At 52.3% G+C, this 26,719-nt stretch overlaps 1 protein-coding gene across 4 annotated transcripts; it reads right to left on the reverse strand.

The window, feature by feature from the left end:
- Positions 1–2,220: 2,220 nt before the first annotated feature.
- On the reverse strand, positions 2,221–25,403 carry LOC111150847 (retinal degeneration 3). 4 transcript variants are annotated; one of them, XM_022508480.1, is made up of 9 exons: positions 25,351–25,403; positions 20,935–21,062; positions 19,256–19,327; positions 17,048–17,701; positions 16,409–16,477; positions 13,933–13,986; positions 6,865–6,915; positions 6,035–6,510; positions 2,221–4,292 (listed from the first exon to the last, which is right to left on the reverse strand). In XM_022508480.1, exons 8-9 carry the CDS (start codon positions 6,328–6,330, stop codon positions 3,995–3,997), a joined length of 594 nt encoding a protein of 197 aa, XP_022364188.1. In that variant the 5' UTR covers positions 6,331–6,510; positions 6,865–6,915; positions 13,933–13,986; positions 16,409–16,477; positions 17,048–17,701; positions 19,256–19,327; positions 20,935–21,062; positions 25,351–25,403; the 3' UTR covers positions 2,221–3,994. The 4 variants fall into 4 exon arrangements, with proteins under 4 accessions (XP_022364188.1, XP_022364189.1, XP_022364190.1 ...); XM_022508481.1 differs by lacking the exon at positions 19,256–19,327; XM_022508482.1 differs by lacking the exons at positions 16,409–16,477; positions 17,048–17,701; positions 19,256–19,327; positions 20,935–21,062; positions 25,351–25,403 and having other exon boundaries at positions 13,933–14,085.
- Positions 25,404–26,719: the final 1,316 nt, after the last annotated feature.

The following is a 26,719-nucleotide window of genomic DNA, read 5'->3' on the forward strand; positions in this document are numbered from 1 at the left end:
TATATGACCACATATAAAACAAATTACAAATTTCTTGTCAATGTGTGGGACTTGATTAGATCCTCAGTCAAAGAAATGAACCTGCAAAAATCACTTGTTGGGAGTAGCTAGGGAAATTTGAATATGGACTAGATATTAGATGATATTAAGGAATTACTGTTAATTTTGTTGGGAGTGATAGTATTGCCCTGGAGTTACACAGAAAACTTCCTTTGCAGTGCATACTGAAGGGTTCAGGGGTGAGGTATCATGCTGTCCGGGATTTATGTTAAAATACCTCACCAAAAAATAGATTAAAGTAAATATGGCAAAATGTTAATAACTACTAAGCCTTGATAGGCATATGGAGGGTTCTTACACTTTTCACAGTACTTCTCTGTTTTAAAATTTAAATTTTATGGGGCACTGGGTGGCTCAGTCGGTTAAGTGGCTGCCTTCAGCTCAGCTCATGATCTCAGAGTCCTGGCATCAAGCCCCACACTGGGCTCCCTGCTCAGCAGGCAGTTGGCTTCTCCCTCTCCTCTGCCTCTCCCCATCTCATTCTGTCTCTCAAATAAACAAATAAAATATTTTAAAAATAAAATTTAAATTTTATTATGAATTTTAAAAATCTAAAATTTTCATAATAATGAGATTTAAGGAAAAATTCCACAAAGTAAAATGAAATGTAACCAGTATTCCTACCCCCCACTGGCTCCCTCTAGTGGCTGGTGGCGTTAAACCGAGGGGAGATGGACAGTCCCGCTCAGCCCTCACAAGGCTCTACCCACCCCTCCGCCTGCAGCTAGCCGCTACCATACACTCCAGCTCTCCAACGGTTTCATTCTTTTCTTTGTTCTTATTGGAATTTTACAGAAGGAAATTGAGACTGACATTATTACTTCTTTAATGACTTGAATCCATCCAGAGGAGCAACTTCTCATAGGTTGGAGGGCCACCAGTTGGAAATCACTGCAGTAAGACAACCTGTGTCTGAGCCTGGTGGGTTCTGTCTGTCTTGACTGAGGTGGACAGGGAAGGCTTTCATGGATGGCCTGTGACTTCAACTTAGAAAAGAATATCTGTTGAAAGTCTCAGATCTTCCTTTTCTTTGGGGAGGGTAGATTCATGTAGGGTGGTGGGGAAGGAGGAAAACAGTAGATACTCTCTTTTTTAAAATTTTTTTCAATTTAATTAACATATAATGTATTATCAGTTTCAGAGGTACATGCCTATGATTCCTCAGTCTTACATGGTACCCAGTGCTCATTACATCACATGCCCTCTTTAATGTCCATCACCCAGTTACCCCATCTCCCCACCTCCCTCTCCCCCAGTAACCCTCAGTTTATTTCCTATGATTAAGAGTCTCTTATGGTTTGTTTCCCTCTCTGGTTTCATCCTGTTTTATTTTTTCCTTTCCTCCCCTATGATCCTGTTTTGCTTCTTAAATTCCACGTATCAGTGAGATCGTATGATAATTGCCTTTCTCTGATTGACTCATTTCGCTTAGCATAATACCCTCTAGTTCCATCCATGTCATTGTAAATGGCAAAATTTCATTTTTTTTGATGGCTGAGTAATAGTCCACTGTATATATATACCACATAGTCTTTATCCATTCATCTGTCGATGGATATCTGGGCTCTTTCCGTAGTTTGGCTTTTGTGGACATTGTTGCTATAAACATTTGGGTGCACGTGCCCTTGTATCTTTAGGGTAAATACCTAGTAGTGCAATTGCTGGGTTGTTGGGTAGCTCTATTTTCAACTTTTTTTTTTTTTTTTAAGATTTTATTTATTTATGACCGGAAGAGTGAGAGAGCACAAGCAGAGAGGGAGAAACAGGCTTCTCCTGTTCTCCATCAGGAGAACCCCAATGTGGGGCTCGATTCCAGGAACCTGGGATCATGACCTGAGCCAAAGGCAGATGCTTAACCATCTGACCCACCCAAGGGCCCCTAGTTTCAACTTCTTGAGGAACCTCCACACTGTTTTCCAGAGTGGCTGCACCAGCTTGCATTCCCACCAACAGTGTAGGAGGGTTCCCCTTTCTCTGCATCCTCACCAGCATCTGTCATTTCCTGACTGGTTAATTTGAGCCCTTCTGACTGGTATGAGGTGGTATCTCATTGTGATTTTGATTTGTATTTCCCTGATGCCGAGTGACGTTGAGCACTTTTTCTTCTGTCTGTTGGCCATTTGTAAGTCTTCTTTGGAGAAATGTCTGTTCATGTCTTCTGCCCATTTCTTGAGTAGTTATTCTCTTAGTTGACCTCCTCTGAATAGCCCATACCCCGCAACTAGGTTGACCCTGACATTCCATTCCCTCAGAAAAAACAGATGACCTCCAACCAGGATACCCAGAAAGCTCACAGCTAGTAGATCATATTCTAACTCTCCCCAGCACTGTTGCCCCTGCCAAGTGACCTGTCTGCTTACCGAGAGTCCCTTCTGCTCGTTCCAAACTTGTTTATGCCGGTTGTTCTTATTGGTATGACTGACTAAAGGACAGATGAGCCAATAAAACGTAAGTGTGGGATCCTCATCAGACAATCCATGTCACAAAAGAGTGAACACAGCTTGGCAATTAAATGAACTTTTTCTTATGTCTTAACATAAAATATGTAAGAAGTGTAAGGTGTACATTTCCATTTAAGTGCTTTTCAGTGGCTACCAGGTATGTAATGAGACAACTCCTTCATCTCGACTGTATCGGATAAGAGGTTTTCCATCATCTTAGGATTTTCTGTCCAGACTTGAATGAAAATAATCCCAAACCAGATCACTTAAAAACCATTTTTTTTCTACTGAGCCTCGTCAGGGAGTATATGGATTTTGTCCCCACAGACTTATCTCCTGGCATTTTATTTAGAATAATTAGTAAGATCCACTTGCATTTTCTGAGCATGCACTGGTAGCTGGGGACAGACACTTTCCTCACCCATCCCCCCACACCCCACTTCAGCCCAGGGAAGCTGCCTGACCTTCCATACATTGGAGCACCACATGTCCCGTATCCAGCTCTAACCATATTAGAAAGGAAGGACAGTGAACCCTGTAGGGAGGCTCTTCCAGAACATTTCCCTTGGTTCTTTGAGACCAGTTAGGGGTTTTGGGATCACTTTCCTTCATATGACCAGTTAGAGAAGGGACCCTGGAATCCATGCCCTGGGCTCTCCAGAGCAGTGAGGAGGAAGCCTGAAGCTTCAGCTCTGGGAGGAGCTGCCAGGCATTGGCCACATCCTGAATGATGATTCTCTTGGGGTGGGGCAAGGGCATCTTACCTCTGATCCCAGCTGCCTTAGACCTCCATGCCAATTCCAAGGTCAGAGATGTGTCAGACCACTGGCAGGTGGAGACAGCCCTTGGAGCTGTCCCATCACAGCCCAGGACTCGGGCAGAGACTATACCTACAGGAACAACCTCACGGCCCCTGGGGGAATCTGGCTGCAATTTAAGGTGAAAGAATCTTGCCCTCTCTGAGCTTCAGTTTGTTCATTTCCCTAGCGGAGGAGAGTGACCTATTGGCTTTTGTGGTCCCTTTCAGCCCTGCCTGTCCCAGAGGCAAGGACCTAGGAGCCACGGTGAGACCAGCCACCAGCAGAGAATGCACACTACCCAACCAGCGCACCTTACTCAGGGTGAAGGGGTGAATAGGATATCCCTGAATGGGGGGTGAGAACCCAGGTCTTGGCAAACTCTTCCCCTCCCCAGGGGTAGATCTTGTCTGCCAAGATCCTGAATCTCTGCGAGGCAGGGGAGGGGCTGCGCCCACTGATTTGTGGGAGGGGCAGGGAGGAGATCGATGCGGGCGGAGCCCTAACTGTGGGCTCAGGGCTGATGGGGGAGTGCTGCCTGACGGATTCCTTCATTTTACCGGAATGTCCTGGGAAGGAAACACCTCTTGGGACCTTTGTCAGGGGAAGGGGGTAGGTTCCAGGACGCGGGGCCAGTCACCGGCCTATCATGCCCTACCGCTGGTGGCTCCACTCCTGGGCTGGGGAGGGAACGGCTCAGTCCTCTTTGGGCGCCCGGAACTCCGGCATGCTCCAGGTCCGGAGCGGCGGCGGCGTGTCCCGCTCCACGTCCTCGGAGATGGTCCGGATATCACTGGTGAAGGGGGAGATGCGCGCTCGGGTCTTGAAGGTGGCCAGCGCCAGGGGGCCGTGGGGCCGCAGGCTCCACTGCCGAGTCAGCTTGTGGGCCTCCTCCTCCTGCTTCATTCTCTCCAGGACCTCCTGCAGCACCGAGCGGAAGAGCTGGGACACCTCCTGCACCTCGGGCTCCTGCTCCGCCAGCAGCTGCCGGAACCTGCGGGTGTGGGGCCGGGCAGGTGTCAAACCACCCTGGCTTCCCTGTGCACGCCCAGGGGTCAGTTCCCTTTCCAGCAGCTCCCCACTTCTGACGTCAGTCAGAAACCGCTGCACCTCCCTACCGCTCCGGCCAGTGCTGAGTTCAAATCCTCCCCCTCAGCTACTTCCAGCCTCTGTGGGCCTCAGCTTCCTCATCTGTAAACTGGGGTCATAGCTACTGTTTTCTCTCTCTCTCTCTCTCTCTCTCTCTGTGTGTGTGTGTGTGTATGACATGTGTGTCTATGTCTATGTGTCTGTAAAGATCCTGACATTGACTCAGGTTATCAATGCCAGAGTAGTAAGGGGAGCCCACTGCTACCATGGTCTGGCCTTACCTATGCGAGGCTTTCTGGCTAACCTCTGCCACCCTTCTCTCCCCAGTAGCCTGAGTGATCTCTTCAAAATGTCTATGTGATGGTGTCACTGCCCTGCGATACTCCTTCCAAAGCTCCTGGCCACCGGCTGGGGGAGGTTTTCCTCTGCCTAAAACGTCTCTGCTTAGAGCTCAAAATGACGGATAGTTATCAGCAAGCCCACTTAGTGGTTTCCTCCACCACACTGTGAGTCAGGACTTCTCACACTTTTCAGCAGTGGGACGGGAAAGCTGAGGGGGTGATCACGATCATACGTGTGTTCCCAGACTCCCCCTCTTTTATGAAGTTTAATTTATCCACCTGGCTTCTCTAACCAGCCCCATCCCCATGACTCACTGCCCCCATTTCCCCCATCCCCAGGTGCTTCTGGAGGTAGGTACATTTTGGGGGGATTCTGAAGTACAGAACAAGAGAACCTGGAGAGGATAAGATTCTCAGCCTGAAGGAAGAAGGGGGGGGGCAGGGCATGACAAAGAGTACAAAATCCAGTGGGCTATGGATAGGACTGGAAACAGAGAAGGAATTTAAGGAGAATTTCCAAGAAAAAGGGGGTACAATAGATGCTTACATTGGTTAAAGAGATGTGTGGCTGGAGATTTGGGGGATGTTCTGACGTTTTATTGTGGACCCGTATTCCTTTACTAGTGTTTGAGAACTGCACGTGAACCCGAGCAACTTTTGAAATTACTGTTGGTTGTTGGACTACATTTCTTCGACTTTAACACGAACCCAGCCAAGACTGGGCCCTGTGGGTCAAACTTTATTAAGGTTACATTTATATTCAGGACAACTGTGGTACCCAAGCTCTAAATCTCTACGTGTTCAATGCCCCAGGCCTTGGAACACTTCACACACACACACACACACACACACACACACACACACACACAGAGTCCCCTGAGGCAAACTGTTATGAATGCTAGTGTGACAAAGGATAATTAAAAACTGAATTTTGGGAAAATTGTCTGCAAAACCTTTCTAAGAAGGTAATACGGACAATAAACTAATGGAGGAGAAAGAGCCAGCTGTGTTGAAATCCAGGGTAGTGATAATCCAGGAAGAACAGAAAGCTCAAAGGCCTGAGGTTCTCTCCCATGAAAAGTCCTGTGCCCCCCAAGAGCTGCCTCCTGCCTCCTTCTGAGCCCTTAGCTCTGGCCTGGTGTGCTCTGGGCTCTTGCCGATTCCTCCTTCTGCCTCACTCCTTTTAACAGATCCCTGGATCATGCAGCTCCCTACTCCAGTCCTGCCGGCTTCGGGCCCCTCTCCCTGAGGCTGCACCCCTGGGGTGGCAGTGCACCTCTGGGCCCCGTGCCCGTGCAGGGGTTACCTGAGGATGGCGGGCCCACAGTAGGAAGGGTGGATCTTGGCACAGACGTCCTCTAGTTGTAGCCGCTCGCCAGGGCTGAGGTCGTAGGTGGGCCGGGGGGCGCTGGCCAGCCAGCTGTAGTCGACCCCAGTGCAGATCTTCCTGACTGCGTTGCCGCGCTCCCACTGCTGCCTCTCCGCCTCTCGCATCTGCCCTGCCAGCTCCATCATGAGCGTCTCCAGCACCATCTCGGTGGGCCTCCGGGAGGACAGCCTCGAGGGGGCTTCATTCCACCGCAGCCAGGGCGTGAGGGACATGGCCCCCCCAGCCCCTGCCGAGACAGGGAAGGAGTGCGTCTTTCTTGGGCCCCTCTGTCAGGGTGGGGGAGAGCAAGGGGGAAGGAGGAGAGCTGGGACCTGAGAGAAGAACTGCTCCGCCGTCACAGCTGGGTGGCCTGGAGTAAGTTGCTTAACCTTTCTGAGCCATCATTTCTAATTCTGGAAGACAAGATTGGGCTGTTGTGAGAAGCAGTTGTGAATAAACTTGGGGCACTCTAAGCGCCACATGAAAGTATGATAGTCTCATGGTTATAATGATCCCTGATACATCCTGATGGCGGAGGCCAGGGAAGATGCCTCCGGAATCCTCATGAACTCCAAATAAAGAAGGAAATATACTGCGTATGGCTGAGCACAATCTTATCCCTGCAATTTAAGGGGGAAAAATACATGACTGCATCTTCTGTCAACCCAAAAGGAACACACCCTGGGTTTCTTAATGCCCCAGTCTGCTGCTGAAGGAAGCCTGGAACTGTATGGGGTTGACCTCATCCTGCAAAGGACACAACTTACCTACTGTTCATTCATTCATTCAGAAGCACTGATCAAGCATTGTGTGCACATCTGTGGAAGAACACACACAGGAAAGTATATCAGGGACCTGATGCCCAGGAGATGTCAATGGAAAGAGGTAAATGGGAGTGGTGAAGCATACTGTGGGCATTGATGGGGAGGGGAAGGAGTGACTCTGGGGGTGAGGGGGGTCTTGGAAGGTTTGTGGACAAGAGCAGGCTGAAGGGGGAATACTGGCTTCAGACACATGGACTGATGGAGAAGGTGTCCCAGATGGAGACCCAGCCATGGTACAAGGAGAGATGTGTGCAAGGAGCATCAGCTTCAGGAGCAGGGACCTTAACTCATCATATTTCCACAAGGTCTTGTACAACACAGCTTTTGTGAATGGCTGACTGGATGGGTGGATGGGTGGGTGGGTGGATGGGTGGATGGATGGATAGATGGATGGACGGATGGATGGATGGTGGATGGATGGATGGTGGGTGGATGGGTGGATAGATGGATGGACGGATGGATGGTGGATGGATGGGGGATGGATGGATGGATGAATGATGCCTGTCAGAAATGGGTTTGTGCCTCTGACAGCAGTGATGGTGAGGGCCATTCCTGGGCTAAAATCTAAAGTGGGTCTTTGAGATGCCCCAATTCCCCTGTCTATGCCTTCCTCCCCTCTAAGGAGCTCCCCATTCCTGCACCAATGGTCTTCCTGCCCAGACCCTCCAGATGCTGAGAAAAGTGACCGGATGAACTCAGTCTCAGCAACATAGCTGTGAAGCATGGAGACACACACATTTTTAGGCAGCCCTCCCACCACCCTGCAGAGAAATGAACTGTTAATGCTTGAGAATCAGACACAAATAGGAAAAGTATTATGGGGCAACAGTAGCCTCCTGGAGTGGCATCAACGAAACTTCCTCTTTACCCATGAACCACCAGTTCCCTTAGCAACCATTATATTTAGGAAGTTTAAAACTTTCACCCTCCACTCAGCTAAGACTGTCACCAGCGGGGCCTCAAATTACACCCTGACTCCTTCCCCGGGAGGTTGGGAGGGAAGGACACAAACCATCAGATTCTGTTCTTGGGATCAGGACACTTAGAAGATTTACTTCTCCGCCCTTAACTGCTTCCTGTGTTCAGAATCATAAAGCTGGGTGTAGTGTGGGGAAAGGGGTGAGGGATGGAGGTGGGCTGTGTTCTGTCCTGAGAGCTGAGCACCTCTACCCAAGGCAAAGGGATCTGGTTGAATCAGGCAATGGGACCCCTTGTAACTGAACATGCTATGTTCCCTGTAGTAGCAGGTGTTTGTGTTTTTACAAGTACACGGGTCAGGTTGATGCTTAACAGCAGAAGAGTGAGCGGTACCAGGTCAGGTGTTCATTCAACTGCATGGAAGGGTACCCCAAGTCTGGATGGGTTACCAGTCCCCACAGGGGCTGCTGGTGGTGCTGGGCCACTCACAGCCCCGTGCTCTCTCAGTGTCCCTCCCTCCCCTGCCTGGGAACTTACCACTAGACTCAGCTCCTCTCTGGAAGTGTTTCCTGACACCTTCCCTGACACACTTTTCCTAATGTGATCACTCTCCACTTGGTCCCCTGACTGCACTCTGCACAGACATTTTTTTTTTAAAGATTTTTTTTTTTTTTTTTATTTGACAGATCACGAGTAGGCAGAGAGGCAGGCAGAGAGAGAGAGAGGAGGAGGCAGGCTCCCTGCTGAGCAGAGAGCCCGATGCGGGACTCGATCCCAGGACCCTGAGATCATGACCTGAGCTGAAGGCAGAGGCTTTAACCACTGAGCCACCCAGGCGCCCCTGCACAGACATTTTTCACAGCCCCAGGAACACTTCATGGAGCGTGACCATCTGCCTCCCGGACTGTGTGTGTCCTACGTGGGCGAGGATCATGCCCTATTCATGCTTCCCTCCCTGGTGCTGGATGGTACTGCTGTGGTGCTCAATAAATGCCAAATGAATGAGTGAATGAACAAAGGAATGAATGATGAATGAATGCAGGCAGGCATCGTGGTGGGAGAGCCAGCAGCCCCACAGACCTGACCTCCCCCAAATGAGGGGGCATTTGTCAGCGGCCATGGGAGAGACAGTCCCCTCTGGCCCCCATGGCTCCACACTCTCCTGTCACGTGGAGACCCCTCCTCAGGAGGAGATATTGACCGAACTGTGTGGTCATGAGGACTGACCCTACCGGGATGGTTCCTGCTTCTCTGCCCCACTGAGCCTCACACTAGGACGCTTCCAAACCTGGCCCAGGCCCTCCTTCCCCAGGAAGACATCTTTGGTTAACCTCCCTCAATCCTTCCATCCCAACATCGCCCCCCCGCCCATCACCAGGCCATACTGCACCTGCCCCTCAATGCTGGGCACCTGTCCCTGGAGTTTCACCAGCCTGGAAGATGAATGAATGGGGAAGAGACCAGTGGGACTCAGGGTGGAGGGATGTAATGCCTTGGAATGAATGTCACCTGCCTCAGACCCCCTCCCCTCTCCAAACACCCTCCACTCCCTGCCACACCCCTTCCGACAGCACAGGTCCTAACTCACCTGAGGCTTCCCAAACCCAACCCCACTGACCCTTCCTTCCTGTGGAAAGAATCTTCCATTGGTTTACATCAAGCCACAATCTTTGGTCCAGGTCCCACCCCGGTCTGCCTTGTACCTCAGTCTGCCTCCTGGGACTCTGGGCACCCCTCCCCTGGCCTTCCTTGGGTTGTTGCTGTTCCTTGGGGCTCTGTCCAAGGCTGTCTTGTTTTAATAGGCCTCATCCTTTCACTCGTCTCTAATTACTTCCTCAATGTCCGTAGCTCCCAAATCAAAATCCGGAAGCCATTTGTCTCTTGAGCTCCAGGTGCGGGTGTCCAGATGCTTCCTGGACACCTCCCCTAGCAACTTCCACATCCTTCCCCTGTAGCTGCTGCTTCTCCCCGGCCCCGGCCTGGCAGTGGGCATAAACTAGTTGCCCAGTCTAATGCATCATCCTCGTCTCTTCCTTTGCCCCATCGGTCAGATCTTACATCCAATTCCTGTTGATTCTTCCAAATTTAAGTATTATCATTCTCCTAAATCTGTCCATTCTCTTCCTCCTTTAGTTTTGGTCTTGACCATCTGCCAGATGTATTACAGATGCTTCTGGCCAGCACCCCAGGGCTGGTCCTTCTAATCTAATCTCCACTCTATTTCCCTTTTATTGTGGTGTTTTTAAAAAAAGCAAATAACATGAAATTTACCATCTGAAAGATTTTTAAGAGTACAGTACAGTGGTGGTAACTATAAGCACGGTGTTATGTGATTATTAAGTGATCTCTAGCACTTTTTCCTCCTGCAAAATCAAAATTCCATACCCACTGAACAGCTTCCACTCAAAGATTTAGAAAATGTGGTCTTTTTCTTTTCTAAGTAGGCTCCACACTGAGCCTGGAGCCCAATGTAGGGCTCACAACCCTGAGATCAAATCCCGAGCTGAGCCACCCTGAAAGGTGCCCTGAAACTGGGATTCTTCTAAATCATAAGCCTGATCATGTCACTTTTTCGTTTTCATTAGATACTGTAACATAGAGCATGGGGTCTGTGAGCTGTGAGCCTGTCACCCCCATACCTCCTCCCTTGCAAATTTCACTGGCTTCAAGATATCAATAGAAATCTGAAAAATTGAAATGAAAAAATTAATAATAATTCCAAATGGGAGGTGTAAAACCCCTTTCAAATTTTTATTTAAAAGTAATCATAATGTGGATTCTTTTTATGATGATGTTTGATGTGATGTGGAGTGGGACTTCCAATAGTCAAAGCGTCTGTGGCCTTTGTTTAAGCCCAGGGGTATTTAAAAGCTTTCGGTTGTTCCCAATGTCCTTAGACCCCTTAATATGGCTTCCGGGCCCTTTATCATGTGGCTCCTGTTCACATGGTCAGCTTCATGTCTCATCAAATTTCCCCTTTCCCCTGGCCCTACACACAGACACACACACAGACACACAGACACACACACACACACACACACACACACACACACACACCCAGAATGTGCCCTGCTTTCTCTTGCTTTTAGGCCTTTGCACGTATCTAGAACATTCTTTTCTTTTCTTTTCTTTTACTGAGGTATAATTGACATGTAACATTATAGTAGTTTCAGGTGTACAACATAATGATTTGATATTCATATATATTGTGAGGTGATCACCCTAATAAGTCTAGTTAATAACTGTCCCGATCCATGGTTACAATTGCCTTCTCTGTGATGAGAATTTTTAAGGTCTACTCTCTTACCAACTTCCAAACATGCAATACAACGTTATTAACTACAGTCATCCCCAGGATTCATATATTTTATACCCAGAAGTTTGTACTTTTAGGCCCTCCTGCACCCAGCCCCCCCCCACTTTCCACCTGCTGTCTCTGGCAACCACCAGTCTTTATCTCTGAGCTCAGTGTTTTGTTTTAGATTCCACATATAAGTGAGATCATGTGGTATTTCTCTGTCTGATTTATTTCACTTAGCATAATGCCCTCAAGGCCCATCCCTGTTGTTGCTAATGGCTCGGCCATAGAGGATCCTCCTGTGGCAGGGGAATACAGAAGAAAGGAAAGGTGGGAGGCACTGAAGACAACTTTTATCTCCACACCAGACTGGTCTCCAAGTGTTGGCAGCAAAGCCACCCCATGCCCGGTCAGGGCACCACACATTTGCTAGGGGATTAGGGCAGTGCTGTAAACGGAACCTCACATTCCATGTGTCTAAACATTTAAGTTACAAATTAGGTTAACAGATTATTCAATAAAAAATGTTTTGCTTTTCCTTCCTTGTCAACTGTACCTTCACAAAAACAATAACAAAATCAAGCTCGGATCCAAACTGAGAATTCTTGGACTCCCAGGAGAGGGCTCTTTGCTAGAACATGGCGGCATGGGTGAGCCAGCTCTGGCTCTCATCCTGTCCCCCTTCTTTTCTCATACCACGAGGGACCTGGCAAACGTGGGGACAACCCAGCTTTCATGTCTAAGGCCCATCCACATCCCTACCAACCACCACTTCTTTGCCACACTTAGACCTGGGACTGTTCATGTTGGTGATGTCGCCCACCCTGGAAAGACTGGGCCCTAGAGGAAACTTTGTTCAGGCTCTGGAAGTGGGCGGGAGACTGTCTGGGCCAGGAATTCTGGGTCTAAGAATCTAAGGCCTGATCTGGAGGGGAAGTGACCTCCGGGTATGCATGTCTTCCCAATCCCCAGACTCTTTGACCCAGGACGGTGGGGCTAGAAGAAAGCCAAGGTGTGGTCTATAGTGCAACTCCAGGAAGGGCCCCTCTCCTCTGGGTTCAAGGCTGTGCTCCTGACCCGAGCTGGCCCCTAAAGACAGGTGCTCACCCAGGGCTGTGCGGGGTGACCTCGCCTGAGTCTTGGGTTCTGTGGGCTCTCAGCGTCTCTGGTCCAGGTGGTGGAGCTTCTTAAGGGCAAGGGGCAGGTTCTGAATTTTCTCCCTCCTCTCCCAGCCCTCAGTAGGGCTGAAGCCATGGACAGAGACAAGGTTTCTGCTGGAGCTATTTCTGTCTCTGGTGACAGCTGTTGTCCCGAGAGGCTCTTTAGCAGGTCTGATTAAGTTCTTAAAGGGGCAAAGGAGGGAAAGAGGGATAAAGAGGGCTAAAGAGAGAGAGAGCAGGACAGAGGCGGGCCAGCCACACAGACGCCAGAGGTCATTGGCTTAGCCCACAGCATCCCCAAGACCTGACCCATAGCCAAGCCCCCACTGAGTCTGTGTTGTGACTGTCTGGGGAAGAATGTGATGACCAAATGGGGTCCCATGACACCCAGAAGGCTCATCAGAACAGCAAGTGTAGTCTTCTCTGGGGACTTTGTACAATTTGGATTCGACTCCTCCCCATCCCCCAAATCTGGTTTAACCCCCCTCCCTCTGTGGCAAATCCAGACTCCTCAGTGTGAGTTTCAGGTCCCCTCACACTCCTGCTCACAGCTGGGCCTTGGCAGCACCATGGTGACTCTGGAACCTTCCCAGGATGAATGCCGGCTTCCCATTCAGTCAACAGCACCTACAACCTGCCTCCAATGCACGAACATTAATTGAATCCTTGTTTAAAACAATTAGGACTTGGGGCGCCTGGGGGGCTCAGTCGGTTAAGCATCTGACTTTGGCTCAGGTCATAATCTTGGGGCTTGGGATGGAGCTGGGCTGGGCTGCCTGCTCCGCGGGGAGTCTGCTTCTCCTTTAGCCCCTCCCCCTGCATGATCTCTGTTCCTATCTCTGTCTCTCTCTCTCTCTCAAATAAGTAATCTTTTAAAAATTAAACAAACAAACAAAAAAACCCAATTAGGACATTGGGGGAAATTGGAGTATGAACTTAGGTTAGGGAAGGAGTGTCGATCTTTTTAGGTATAAAAATAGTGTTATGGTTGTAGGGGGAAAAGGGACAAATAGCCCAACTTAGGAGGCCATGTTGAAAGGTTCATGCCTGAAGTATCACGGTCAGCAATGTCTTCTGTTCCAGTTCTTCAGAAAAATGTTGCATACACATGCACACACTCACTGAGAGGGCAAGTAGGGCAAAATATTCACGGTGTTTTATGGGTGTTTAGGGCACTCCCCTTCCAACTCTCCTGCATCTTGGAGCATAGTCACAATCTAAAGCTTGGGGAGAAAACCTAACTCAGAACTCACTTTCTGCAGGAAGACTTCCCAACTCATTCTATCCAGTGGACCTGACTTGTTCCGGATCTGGGCCTCTGCCCACAGTTTCCGTCCACTTGTACAAAGCGCTGTGGCATTTCTGCACGGATGTCCTTGGGTGTGGAGGGAGTGAGCCTCGGCGGATGCTGGGCTGGCCTGCCTTCCAACACACCCCGCCCGGCCACACACAGGTAGGCCGGCTGCCGTGCCAGGGCTCCCTCCGGGAGTTACTGAAAGTAAAGAAGGGTGCTTTTCTTTTCCCTACCTGAGTTTGTAAACCTCAATGTCTTGTTCATTTATAAAGCCCTTATGTGGACATCTTTTCCTGATCTTCACAGTACTGGGAAGTAGGTACCTTATTACCCCAACTTACAGACAGGGAGACTGAGGCTTGGAGCAGTGCAGGTGGCTTGGACACAGGCAGCATCTGGCAGGGGTAGAAAGGCGGAGGAATTGAACTTAGGTTTACTCTGCCAAAAGCTGTGCTCGTCCCCTAACACCAGCCAGCCTCGTCTAAGCTGGGCATCGGCCGCGGGCAGGGTGGGCACATGCCTCACGGCGCTGTACTCGGGACTGCAGCCGCTCCCTTGCTCCACAGGCCCGTCCTTGCTTGTGTCCCTGTTGTCCCTCCCCTCCTGATCGTGTGCTCCTGGAGGGATTAGCCCTGCCACTAGATTTCAGCATTTTACATGTTGATGGAGAGGCACATAGATTACTAGATCTTAAATTGATTTTTAAAAAATACATAAATAGCTACATTTCAGTACAGCTGGTTTCTTTCCTTACTGAATTTTATGTGTTTAGAAACATTTTGCTGAGAATGTGTCCAAAGGTGTTAGAGACTTCCAAAGGGGTCTATAGCATAAAAAATAAAGGACCTTATGGTTTGACCCTATGGTTTGACTCCAGCATTGTTCCTAACCCTGGCTTCTGGTCATGGCACTGGGAGAGCTCTGCCCCCTGGATGGAGGGAAATTTCAGGTGGGTAGCCTCAGTTTACCCCCACCAGCAGGAAAGCCCTCCCGTGCACTCTCTGCCTTTCAGCATCACTCGGCTCAGAGCTCCTTCATTCACTACCTTTCCTTCCCCTTCCTTATCCCTTCCACGCCCAGACTCTCTGAGCTCTTCCTTCAGCCTGTTTTTGAACATCCCTGAGGATAACGTCTTTTCCATGGCTCCCTGGGAGACACTATCACCAGCTGTGGCTCGTTAGATACGCTAGAAAAATCATCCCCAAGCTCCAGGGCAAGAGGCGTCTGGTCCCAGGCAGTTAGCAGTCAGAGGGGAGTGGGGATGTCTCAGCGGAGGGAACAATTAGAAGCAAGGCTCTGAGACCCCTACATCAGGCATGAGAGGATCCCCTGCCTCTGGGGAGTGCCAGGCCGCTAGCCCTGTGGCCAGCCAGGGAGGGACGGTAGAGCCCTGGTCAGGAAGCTGTTGTCTCAGTACAAAGGGAGCCGTGCCCAGGCCCCCCACTCGGAAGCAGGGCTCTAACAACTGACCTGGGGTGTCTGCTGGCCAGAGCGAGGGCTGCCTCGCGTGTCCCCCAGGCCCACGGGCATGCAGTGGCAACTTCGTTGGACTGTCCCGAGCTGCCCCCTGCCTCAGAGACCAGGCAGCATGACTCTGCTGAAGCCAGACCCTCTTTCTGGGCAGAGGCCTCGAAACATGTGCAGAGAGTAAGCACTCTGCTCTCTGACCTTCCTTCCAGTCCTGTTAGAACCAAGGCCCAAGGCCCACTTCACAGATCACGAATTAACCTCACTTCTTTTCAGCATCGTAGAAAAGCAACCGGGACTCCACCAGGCCAGGTGTGACTCGGCCCGAGCTGCTGACCTGTGGGCCTCCTTCTGCCTGACGAACACCTGCTCCTCTTCAAGGCTCACTTCAATGGTCGGCTCCCCTCTGCCTGCCCCTCGCTGATGCCCCCTGAGGTGGAACCGGGTGCCTGCCGTGCATGGCACGAGGGCCCAGCATACCATGGCATCTGTAACGAATACGTTTCTCACTCTTTTGCTTCTTTCCCTCTCTCCCCTGCCAGCTATGAGCTCTGAGAGGGCAAGAGCTCTATTTGCTGAATCTGCTGGCATGTAGTAGACATTTCATAGATGGCTCCTGAATGTATGAATGAATGAATGGCAGCCGGTCCTCCTCATTCTGAGGCAGAGGTGCAACCAGGAGGGGTCACGTGCTCGGGCCCAAATGACCATAGTCACTGTGGGGTGGGGGGGGGTGGCTGATCCCCAGGAAACTCTATGCTGACCCGATGGTCGCAGCTCAGACGTCTCTTCCCAAGCCCTCTCCTCTCCCGGGAACACACCCACACAGCTGTCAGGCTACCCCTCCGGGTGTGTCACCGGGGCTCACAGCCTGAGGTCTACACGCCACCCTCGTGTCTTGGGCACAGCTGTGTCCCAAGAGCCTGCTCTTAGTAGGTGCTTGAGTCACAATTCTCAAATCGATGAGAGAATCTCTGGTGGGTTTCACCTCTCTTCCCCCTACCCGGGGCCTCCCCATCAAAGCAGAAAAGAAAAGGCTGAGGCTTGCTGGTTCCAGAGCAGACGGACCTATGGCTTCTCGAAGGACAGGTCACAGCCCCGAGGATCCCGTGGAGTTCACCAACCCTTGTGGGACGGATGAGGACGGATGAGCCCTCCCTGAAACCATCTGGGCCCTGGGCTCAGACAGCTCGGGAGGCTGTCCCCAGCCCCCGCAGCCCCGAAGCCGCCCCTCCCAGCTCCAGGCTCGGCCCAGCCTCTGCTCTAACGTCCGGAAGGTGTCAGGTGGGGTTGCTGCTTCCAGGGTTCGGGTGGGGAAGCCACAGTCTCTCGGGGAGACCACCTTCTTACCCGGCTTTCTGAGGCCAGCCTCTCCGGAGGTGAAGGGTCCAGCGGGGGTCCTGCCGTCTGCTTTCCAGCCTGAGAGAAGAGAACGTCCGGGGGAGGGAAGACTATGTCCTAGACCTCTCCCTCCTCTTTCTCATCGCTGTGGGCTGCTGCCTCCTGCTCTTCCCTCTCTGTGTCTCAGAAGTTGTAGGGAGAGAAAGCAATGCTGACCGGAGGAAGGATCCAGCCTGGGCTGGTGTTTGTGGAGTGTGTGTGTGTGTGTGTGTGTGTGTGTGTGTGTGTGTCCCAGGAGGCCGGAAGCACAGCTCCTCCTGAACCTCGGAGGCAGCGGCCCCGCCCCTGCTCTGCGGTTGCCATGGAGACCCACCTAAGCCTCTTTCACCTGGAGCTGTGTTATCTGTAGAGCGAGCGGGGCTGGCCTGACCCAGGTGCCTGGGAAGACCCAGGTGGTGAAGAGCACCTGCGTCCCCGCTCGGGGTGGGTGGGGGTAGGGTGGCACCAACTGGGGTGGGGGTGAGCTGCTGGGGGCACGATGGGGAGCCCATCGTGGTGCAGCTCCCCTCTTCCTGCCTGCTTCCCTCCTCCAGAAGAGGGGCGATTCCAGGTGCTGGGGGGCTCGCCTTTGCCTCCCTGCATCCTTACCTGTTTTCCTCTTTGCTGCTTGGACTTCTCTCTTTCCCTCAAGGCAAGCTCAAGGGCAGGAAGTTCTGCTGACTTTCTGGAGAAGGGGACGAGGCCCAGGAAGGAGTCCAGGGAGAAGAGGGAGCATGGATCGCGGACTGGCTGGGAGGCGTTTGAGTATCTTGCGGGGCTGGCGCTAGCCTTCTGTGGCTGTTCTCCGGGATCCCATACTGGCCCGTGGGCCTCCTCACTGTCCCCGCGCTTACCGCGGGCCGGATCGAGGGCCCCCTGAGGCCCAGCCTGCGCCCACCAGACGTGAGGGGCCGCTGGCATGGATGCCTGTCGCGCTGCCAGCGGCTCGGGCCCTCGGGAGCTGCGGCGCCGGCCACCAGATGATGGGTGGACTGCCGGACACATCTAGCCCTGACGGTGTGCAAAATGAAGCAGAACGCACAGCCAAGGGGAGATTAAGCCACGACGACCTGGTCTGGCCTGTCCAGCTGCCTGCCCGCATGTCGGGCTCTTCCCAGGAAGCTCGGCCACTCTGTGCTCGAGGGACGCTTGCTTCCGCCGGGTGACTCTGCCTTCCTCATCCGGCTTCTCAAGCAGGGCTCTTAAGTCAGGATCCGGCTGCTCCTTCTCTTGACCAGCTCATGGTGCAGAGAGCCGCTGGCCCTGGAGGATGCCACATTTTGAGGAGCTGAGCTCACGTCCTTTCACATTCCCATGTGGCCCCTGCCCCAGGGCCAGCGGAGGCCACAGCAACCCGAGGCCGGTAACCAGAAGTTCCCACCTCCACCTTGGCACATCCTCAAGGGCAGAAATTCTAAGGCATTTCTGTGCCAGACATGGGGGTATGGACTAGCAGGACAAGAAGGCTCTGTCCTCCTTTTGGAGAAGGTACTAGAAGTGATTCAACGCGACCAAGTCACATACAGATTCATGCCACACAGAGGTCCAGAGCATTGTTTTGTGCGGGCACGCTGGTGGGAGGTGGCTGGGACTGGGAGATCCCGTTCCCCTCCCCCTCCAAGCGTCCCAGCGGAGCCTCTGGGAGGCTGGTCAGAGGAGTAAGAGATGGAAATCTCGCCGGAGCACAGGGAGCAGGGACAGTATTAGGGTTCAGAGCTAAAGACTTCTGTCTTTCTACTGTACGACCTTGGGTCTACTACTGGCCATTCTGTTTGAATGAAAAAATTTATCCCTTTTCTAGGGCCATGCATTAGTCTTAACACCACACCCTCAAACACACACACACACACACACACACACACACAATTAATGTAAATGAGGTCAATGTTGTCAGCCATCAAAAGGAAGATTTCATCGCAGCAAGCGGTGAGCTTCTGAACTCCTGACCTGTGGCTCTGGGGAACATGCACGAAGATGACAGGGGTTTTTGTGTCTTCCTTCCTGACACAGCTGGCTCCTTTCCTGCCCTTTTCCATGATGCCAGGTGTAGCCCCTGCCTGCAGCCTTGACGCTGTAACTCAAAGACAGCTTGGCGTTTGTGCTGACCGCTGATTTATTCTGATCTGTTAGCCTGCGGAGGCCTTGGGATCATCCGTGCTGAGTGTGACTTTGTACTAAAGAGAGAAGGTGGTGCTTGTTTTTTCTCTCTTTTGACATCAGAGGGAGTTGCTGAAGCATAGTTAAATATCCAGCTGCCATTCAGAGGGAGAAACACCAGTGGGGCTCATGACGTTGCCTCACAGACAGCGCTCGGTTAATAAATTGGAGGTGTGGAATTATGAAGCTGTTGGGCACAAGGCTAGATTAGAAACCAAGGAGAGATTGGAGAAGGTCCCTGACCCCAGATGTCAGGCTGCTCCTCCCGCTCCCTTCTCCCTGGCTTCCTTCCAGACAGTGAGGACTGCTCCAAACCCTTTCTTTTTTTTGTTTTGTTTTGTTTTAAAGATTTTATTTATTTATTTGACAGAGAGAAAGGGAGACCACAAGTAGGCAGAGAAGCAGGCAGAGGGGGAGAGGGAAGCAGGCTCCCCGCTGAGCAAGGAGCCCGACATGGAACTCGATCCCAGGACCCTGGGATCATGACCTGAGCTGAAGGTAGAGGCTTAACTCACTGAGCCACCCAGGCGCTGCTCCAAACCATTTCTAACCACTCGGTCGTGCATTGGGTTTTCAGAGTCCTACAGAAGGTCTGTGTAGCCCAAATTCTGAATGAGATTGTATTAAGCTGACACAATATTCATAGATACAGACTCATACCTCTTCTCTCCGGCAGCCCTCTCTCCACTCCTGTGGCCACATTTTCTTCTCCAAGTAAAGGCAACACTGTATCTGATGACAGGAAAAATGAAAATGCTCACTCTCCCCCCAGCTGACTTGCTTAAGCCCCAGCTCCCTTTCTCTGTCCTTTTTCCTCCCTCCTTCCTCTAGACTCAAATGCATCAAACTAAAGGGAACTGAGGAGAGAGGCACAAAGCATTTCTCATTCATTCATTCACAGAGTGTTGACTGTCTACTCTGGCTAGACCCATTTCCATAGAATTCACTTACTACCAACTTCCTTCAGATGCTGCCCGGTGTTTTGACAGACTGACCTGAGAGCCTTGGTGGCAGAAAAAGCTAGCTGTCCACCAAAGCTTCATGCTCCCTTCCCGAGTATAGACACGTTTCTGGGAAGCAGCTGTCCACATGGGGACTCCGTCGCTCAGCCTCCCTGGCATCCAGGTAGCATCCAGGGACGACGGAATGTGGGTGGACGGGAGGCAGGCCACTGTAAGGTCGGGCTTAGAATGTCTCTAATGTATGTTTTCACTTTCCATCTTTTCCCACTTGCTGATGGGCAGCAAGGACTCTGGTCCTGGAGCACAGTGGAGCCACAGTTTGGAAGGAGGCATGGTCTAAATTATGTGGAAGACCGTCCACCAGTCACCCCTGCTGAACTCTAATAGTGCAAGAAATGTGTGGGTCAAGCCATTTGGGGTTTCTCTGCCACAGCATTGGCCCAACCGTAACTAGTGGAAAGCCCTGTGAGTAGGGATGGCTGTGGAAACCTTCGGCCCTTCCCTTGGTTCCTGGAGATCAAAGCTCTTCCTGACATGTTCCCTCCAAGATTTCCTATCCTCATCCCAAATAAATTAATCACCTCACTCCACATTGTCTCATGCCTTGTGCACAATGCACCCTCTGTCCCAAGGGCACTCCCACCTGGGGAAGTCTTACTTATCCCTCGAAATTTAGCTCCAGTGGTAAAACCCTAGAAAGTTTTCCTATCTTCCCAGCTGCTCCCTCCTCTCCACTCCCTGAAGCTCCATTCTTAGTTCTGTACATACAGCTGACCTTCATTACTCACGGATTCCATATTGGCCAATTTTCCTACTCGCTAAAATCTGTTATCCCCAAATCAATGCTCACGACACTTTTGTGGTCATTCCGGACCTTTACAAAGCATTGAAAAATATGACTCGCCCGGCAAGCACATCCCCAGCTGAGGCCAAACAAAGCGACCCTCGACCTTCCTGTCTCGGGGCTCACACTACGAACAAGTGTCTTTGTCACGGTCTGGTTAGTGCCACACTTTCCCCACTTGGTGCTTTTTGCTGGTGATTCTCCATCTGACACAGCCCCAGGCGCGGCGCTGGAGTGCCACATGCTGGTCCCAAGCACAAGTGGGCTGTGACGTGCCTTACAGAGAAAATACCCGAGCTTCGTCCAAGTCCGAGTTACAGAGCTCTTGGCCATGAGTTCAGTGTTCACGAGTCAACAATATATAAAAATAACAGTACTTTAACCAGAAATACACACAAAATGAGGTTATGGATGGAACGGTTGGCACAAACGTCATGACCGGAGGCTTTTGGGAAACTCACCCTGTATTTCCCCCAGGAGCGATTGTTCAGTATTTGCTAATTCAATGTTTGCAGTGACTTTTAGGACATTACCTCAGCTCATGAGAATCGGCTGTGCCTGGCGCTGTTTCCTGAGCACGGGGTTCCGCATCCCCGGTGGAGGGACAGCTCCTCAAGGACAGGGAGCCCAAGCCCCAGCACTTGCCACATACGGGTTTGTCCTGCATGGGTTGGAAGATGACAGTGAGAGCAGCCTGAGCCCGGTGTCTGTGCTAAGCGCATGTCCCAGACCTGCCCCTGAGTTCTCCCTGAACCTGAAAGTGCCCTGGGAGATGAACTGTCACGGCTCAAGGGCCCGCAGGCAATAGACAGAAGCCAGGCAAGGACGGCCTGTGAGGTGCTAAGTGCACACCGTGGGGGGTGGGGTGGCAGGTGGAGCCAGGGGCATCAGAGGGTGACCCCGGAGGCCTGGGCAGGTTGCATCCAGTCTCCCTAGGAAAGCAGGGGAGCCCCTTCTGCTCAAGCTGGAAATGCTTCTGGGAGGAGGCCAAGTAATGGAAAACCAGTGGGAAGAGGGGGCCTGGTGTGTGGCAGTGCATCAGGGAGAGCAAAGCCCGAGGTGGCACGCACTAATGGGGGCCCTCTGGGTGGGCACCGGTGTGAGACCGTGGAGGAGAAGGCCCGGGGCCTGGGAAGAATGACATGGGAGAAGGTGTGACTGTGAGGGGGGATTACCACGTGGACCTGATCGTCGCATGTGCACCTTCATAGATTCTAGAATCAGTTCCCAAGGAAGAGCACCAGTGAGCCCCGAGCATGGGGGCAGCCCAGCGGTGAGTCCGCTGCCGGCCTCCCAGAGGCTGTTTGAACCAGGTGCGAAGAAGGAGGGGGAGGTCGGGTTGTCCGGGCACTCTGACTTGGGTGGTGGCGAGACGTGACATCCGCGGGGAAGCCAGGCTCAGCTCTGGCCGTGTGGACGTGGAGCGGACTGTGTGACTCCCCGTGGAGAGATCCATGGCCAGCTCCATGCCGCAGGAGAAAGGGTTTGGGGAAAGATACAGATGTGGGGGTGGTCAGGAGCAGGGTAAAGGGGTAGCTCTGGGCACAGGTGGACAGACTCAGATCACAGAGGACCACAAGAGAAGAGAGCCTGGGACAGACCCTCCAGCCCGGGAGGAACAGGCTGGGAAAGCACCAGGGAGCCGGGTGTCCCGCGCTTAGTTCAGCTGCGTTCCCACCCAGGGCTGTGCAAAGGAACACAGGGCAATTAAGTAAGCACCTCCTGGTAATGCGTCTCCCCAGTGTCCTGACACCATCCCAGGGCCCTGGCGAAACTCCGGGCCGTGTTATATAGGATGTGAGCACTTAGGAGAGAGAGTGGAGATAAGCGGCACTAGCAGATATTTACAATGGGTCTGGAGAAGGACCCCCAGAGAGACGGAGGAAGGGTGGTCAGGGAACGTCAGCAGTGACGCCTCTGGTGTCCCTGTCCCATCTTGATGGCTCGTGTCTGCTCCGAGCGCAGCTCTGGAGGGCAGTTCTTTTAGAAGTCAGAGGTTCCTCTGACAACACCCGCTTGATCTCACAACCACCCGAGCCTGAGGACACCCACTGGGCCCACCGGTGACTGTAGTCCCCGAGCATGGGGCAGCTAGTGTCACTGGGGACAGTCTTCAACCTATGGGGGATGGGAGCTGGCAGATAAACGCTCCAGACTCCCATCCATTGGAAGGTATGATGTCACGATTCCCAGGGGACCCCCAGGGACTCAGACCCTGCTGCCCTCGGTGGCGGCCCTGCTAACACATCCTGGGCTGGTTTCCCTCCTTCCTGTCTCACTCTCCCGTGTCCTCACTCCTGCCTCCTCCCAGGCTCCGAGAGCCGCCTCCACAGCCTTGTCCTGGGCTCTGCTTCTGGAAAAGTCGAAATGTAGGGGTGGGTGTGACCTGAAATGTCACCAAGAGGTCAAGTAGCAAGCTGCCCGGGAAGAGCCAATAGCAACAGGGCGGTGGTGCAGGTTGCTGGGTGGACACTGCCATTGGAGCGCAGGGGCAGGACCAGTCCCCCCGGGGCAGCCACCCCAGCACGCCGACACCTGTTCTGTGTGACCCTTAACACTGGGCTCAGCCTCGGTCCCCAGAAAGAATTATGCCCTCAGCCGGAGTTGATGATAGGGTTTCTGGACAAACTGAATTGGGGGGTTTTCATCACATCCTGAGCTGCAAACTCTGTCAACATTCTGCGGACATTGACTTTTCTTAGCCACTGCCAGGTCCCCTGTCTGCTGCCTGGACCCTCTGTCCTGCTGGCTCCAGGACACCTGTCCTCCACGTAGTGGGGTCCCCTCTCACAGCCACCTCCCTGAGGGCCAGGCTTGCTCATTCGATGACCTGAGCGGTGAGCCACAGCGAGAAGCCTCAGGTCTGAGCGACCCTGTCCCTGGGAACCCCATGTCGGCAGGGAGCCTCCTCCCACAGTGGCTTTGTACAGAGAAGACATGCCCAGGACAATAGACTGGCCCATCTGGTATAATCTTTCCCCACGAGTCCATGCAGATGCCTTTCTGTCGCATACAAAGGACAGAAAACAAGTCTTTCCCCCAGAGTCCTTTACAACAGACTCACAAATGGCTCGAGCTTCCATGAGCCCTTGGGGAACTCCAAGTGCACTGTTTTCATTCACCACATCCGCCCCCCCTTGCACATCCCGGGCCCCACTCATCCCCTCAGCGGAGGCTCACTAAGCACCGACTTTGTGCCAATCCCAGGCTTGGTGCCTCAGTTGGAGGTGGAGAAGGCAGGCTCCTCTGTGCCCCCCGGGCTTCCAGCCAGAGAAGGGAAGCAAAGCCGTGTGCTGCGGGCTGAAGGCACCGCAGAGATCCAGGGATGGCCCCTGACAGCAGCCCCCGTTTTCCCAGCTCCCAGTCTCTCCTACACCACACACACCCCTCTCTTGTCCCTGGGTTGCTCAATGGAGAGAATCCTGGAGCAGCAGGGGGCTTGGATGCCCTTTACTCCCACAAGGCTGAGATGAGGAGCTCAGAAAGGGCAAGCAACTTGCTCACACAGCACAGCAGTTGGGTGACAAAGCCCGGACAGTAACCTGTGCTCCTTTCTTCCAAACTTCCCCTGCCCCCTGCTGCCTTGATGGCATCCACCAATCAGATAGAAGCCCCTGGGCACATACACCCTAAGCTTTGGTCATGAGCACCAAATTCATCTCATTTTCTCTGTGTTACAAGTGCTTTATCTGGAGGGGACAAGGAGGTGGTGTGTGTGTGTGTGTGTGTGTGTGTGTGTGTGTGTGTGTGTGTGTGTATGCGCGTGCACATGCGCATGTGCGTTGGATGGAATTCCATGTTATTTGCTCTTTTCATAATCCTGGAAGTCTGCTTGGAAGAGGAGGTATTGCCGCAGTCTTTCAAATAGATAGACACCCTTGGTGGGCTGTTTAAGGAGGGATCCCAGGGACAGGAGGAGTAGGGATTGCATCTGAAATCCAGGGCTGGTGAAAGAGTCAGGATGTCAGTGGAAGCCAAGCACCTGTCCTGTGTAAGACCCTGTACTGGCTGCTGGAAGTTGCCAGAAGGTAGCAGCAGGCTCCCCAGGGTTTCTTTCACCTGTGCCCTTGGTTCTTTCCTCAGAAGATAAAACAAAGGCACTTTAAGCCCCTCCTGCCAAACAACCAGTCAGGAAAGGAAAAGAGCAGAGCCATCCAATCGGACCACAGAGGGCCACAATGCATGTTGAGCCCCTAGCACACTTGTCACTGGGGCAAGAGGCCCCTTTCACTTCTAGGTGGGAGCTGCCAGCTGCCTGGAATCTCTGGAAGCCCCGAGGGGAGGAAATTAGTCATGGGAATTGAGAAACCAAGACCCCAAACTTGTTCTGACACATACTAGAAGCGATCTCACTGTCCGCCAACGGAGCGGCTACTTACAAATTATGCAACATCAACAGCCCAGACTTTATCCAGCCATAAGATAATAATTGTGTCGGGGTGCCTGGGTGGCTCAGTGGGTTAAGCCTCTGCCTTCGGCTTAAGTCATGATCCCAGGGTCCTGGGATCGAGCCCCGCATCGGGCTCTCCGCTCAGCGGGGAGCCTGCTTCTCCCCTCTCTCTCTGCCTCTCTGCCTACTTGTGATCTTTGTCTGTTAAATAAATAAATAAAATCTTAAAAAAAGGAAAAGATAATAATTGTGTCAAATTTGCTTTCTAGCTTCCCACCCTGTAGAAACAGCAGGACCCATCACGGTGGGTGTACACATGGGTAAAGGCAGGGAGAGGTAAACTGCACCCCAGAAAGCCCTGGCGTTGTGCCAGAATTCCCGCGTTAGCCTCGGCAAAGAACAGGACTGCCTATGTGCTGGGATTCTTTTCAAGGTGTTCGATCTGTGGCTAAATTGCCCTTGAAAACCAGTCTGATATTTAAAAAGGACTCTTGAAGGAAAAGAGAAGGTTACTCATTGATTTCCTAGCCAGTAGCTTTTCTGCTTGTGCTAAGGTCACCTGATGCTCTGGACGGATGGGATGCTCAGAGAACCGTAGCACTTCTCTCCGCTTGAACATTTCTTCAAAGGGCTGTCGAATTCAGACTCCCTGCCCGGCTGGGTCTTCTGAACAGGCTAAACATGACACGCACATAATAATTCACTCTATAAAAACAAAAGCGTCTGCTTGACTCTAGAGTTGGACAAGATCATCTTAGGGGACGTGTAACTATAAACGATCTGTGTGGTCCATGCTGTCCTGGGCGGACACAAGTCGTGTAAGACCACCCTTGTGGGGCTGGGTGAATCTGTTGGATGACTTCACCAAGGAAGGATTAAACACAGAAACCCAAGGGACTCATTTGCTGGAGAGTCACGGCGCCCAGGAAGGAAAGTAAGGGGCAATCATTTTGCATTTGCAGACCACCTGACTGTACAAAACACGTTCATGTCCTTTGTTTCATTTTATTAGCAAATATGGGTCCTCCCTCACCAGGGCCCAAGGAGGAGGGCAGGGCAGATTCCTGTGTGCTGGGGCTGTGGAGAATCTTAGCACGCATTCCCTGAGTCCAGAAAGCCTCAGAAACACTTTGCTCTCTGGTGTCTGAGCTGAGTGGCCCAGAATCATCCTCAAACTCATGGGAGCTCAGCAAAGAGGCAGCGGGGCGTTATGGATGAGGAGTGGGGCTCTTCAAAGACCTGTAGCTTTCTAGTTTCAAACCTAGACCCATACTTGTTTGCTGTGTGATCCAAGCTTCGTGCTGGAACTCCTCTGAGCCTCGGGTAGAATTTAGGGCAAGATTACCTTCCTTAGAGAGTTGTAAGGACCAGAGGAGATATGTATGTAACACATCTTGTCCAGCAAGAGCCCTACTCAGAATAGCCCCCTCAGTAAACTCTGGGGACCCCCGAGAGTCCATTTCTCTGTGTTACTGTACTGGTATGTTGAGGGGCAGAGCGCATGGCCCCCATTTCCTTAGTTCTAACAAAAGACACCCCAACAGTGGAGACCTTAGCTCTGTGAGAAGGAGCAGGGTGGTGAACGGGCTCTCTCATTCCCCCTATTCCAGACTCTCCTGGAGCCCTCAGGACAGCAAGGTGCCTCCAGCGCAGACCCGGACCTGTCCCCAGGGGCAGGCTTCTGGCTGTGGACAGGGGCCCAGTCAGAGTCCCATCTTGTCCTGCCAGGAGTCATCCCTGCCCACCAAGCTCCAGACCAAACCCTGAGGCTCCTGGCAGTGTATCCGGAGACAGACTTTGCTCCCTGGTGGAAGAGATGCTGTGTTCAGGGCCCAGGCTGGGCCCTTTGGGAGACTTGGGGATGGGAGCCTGGCTCCCAGAGGTCTCTGGGTTTCCAGGTCCTGTGCGGACACCCATGCCCATCATGG

This window comes from Enhydra lutris, unplaced genomic scaffold (assembly GCF_002288905.1).
Source record: "Enhydra lutris kenyoni isolate GAN:26980312 unplaced genomic scaffold, ASM228890v2 scaffoldscaffold24, whole genome shotgun sequence".
Lineage (NCBI taxonomy): Eukaryota > Metazoa > Chordata > Mammalia > Carnivora > Mustelidae > Enhydra > Enhydra lutris.

Excerpts from the sequence above, each read along its gene's own strand:
- LOC111150847 (XM_022508481.1), bottom strand. The coding sequence starts at position 6,330 with ATGTCCCTCACGCCCTGGCTGCGGTGGAATGAAGCCCCCTCGAGGCTG. Across the intron at positions 4,293-6,034 it reads TGTGGGCCCGCCATCCTCAG|GTTCCGGCAGCTGCTGGCGG; the intron begins GTAACCCCTGCA and ends CCACACCCGCAG.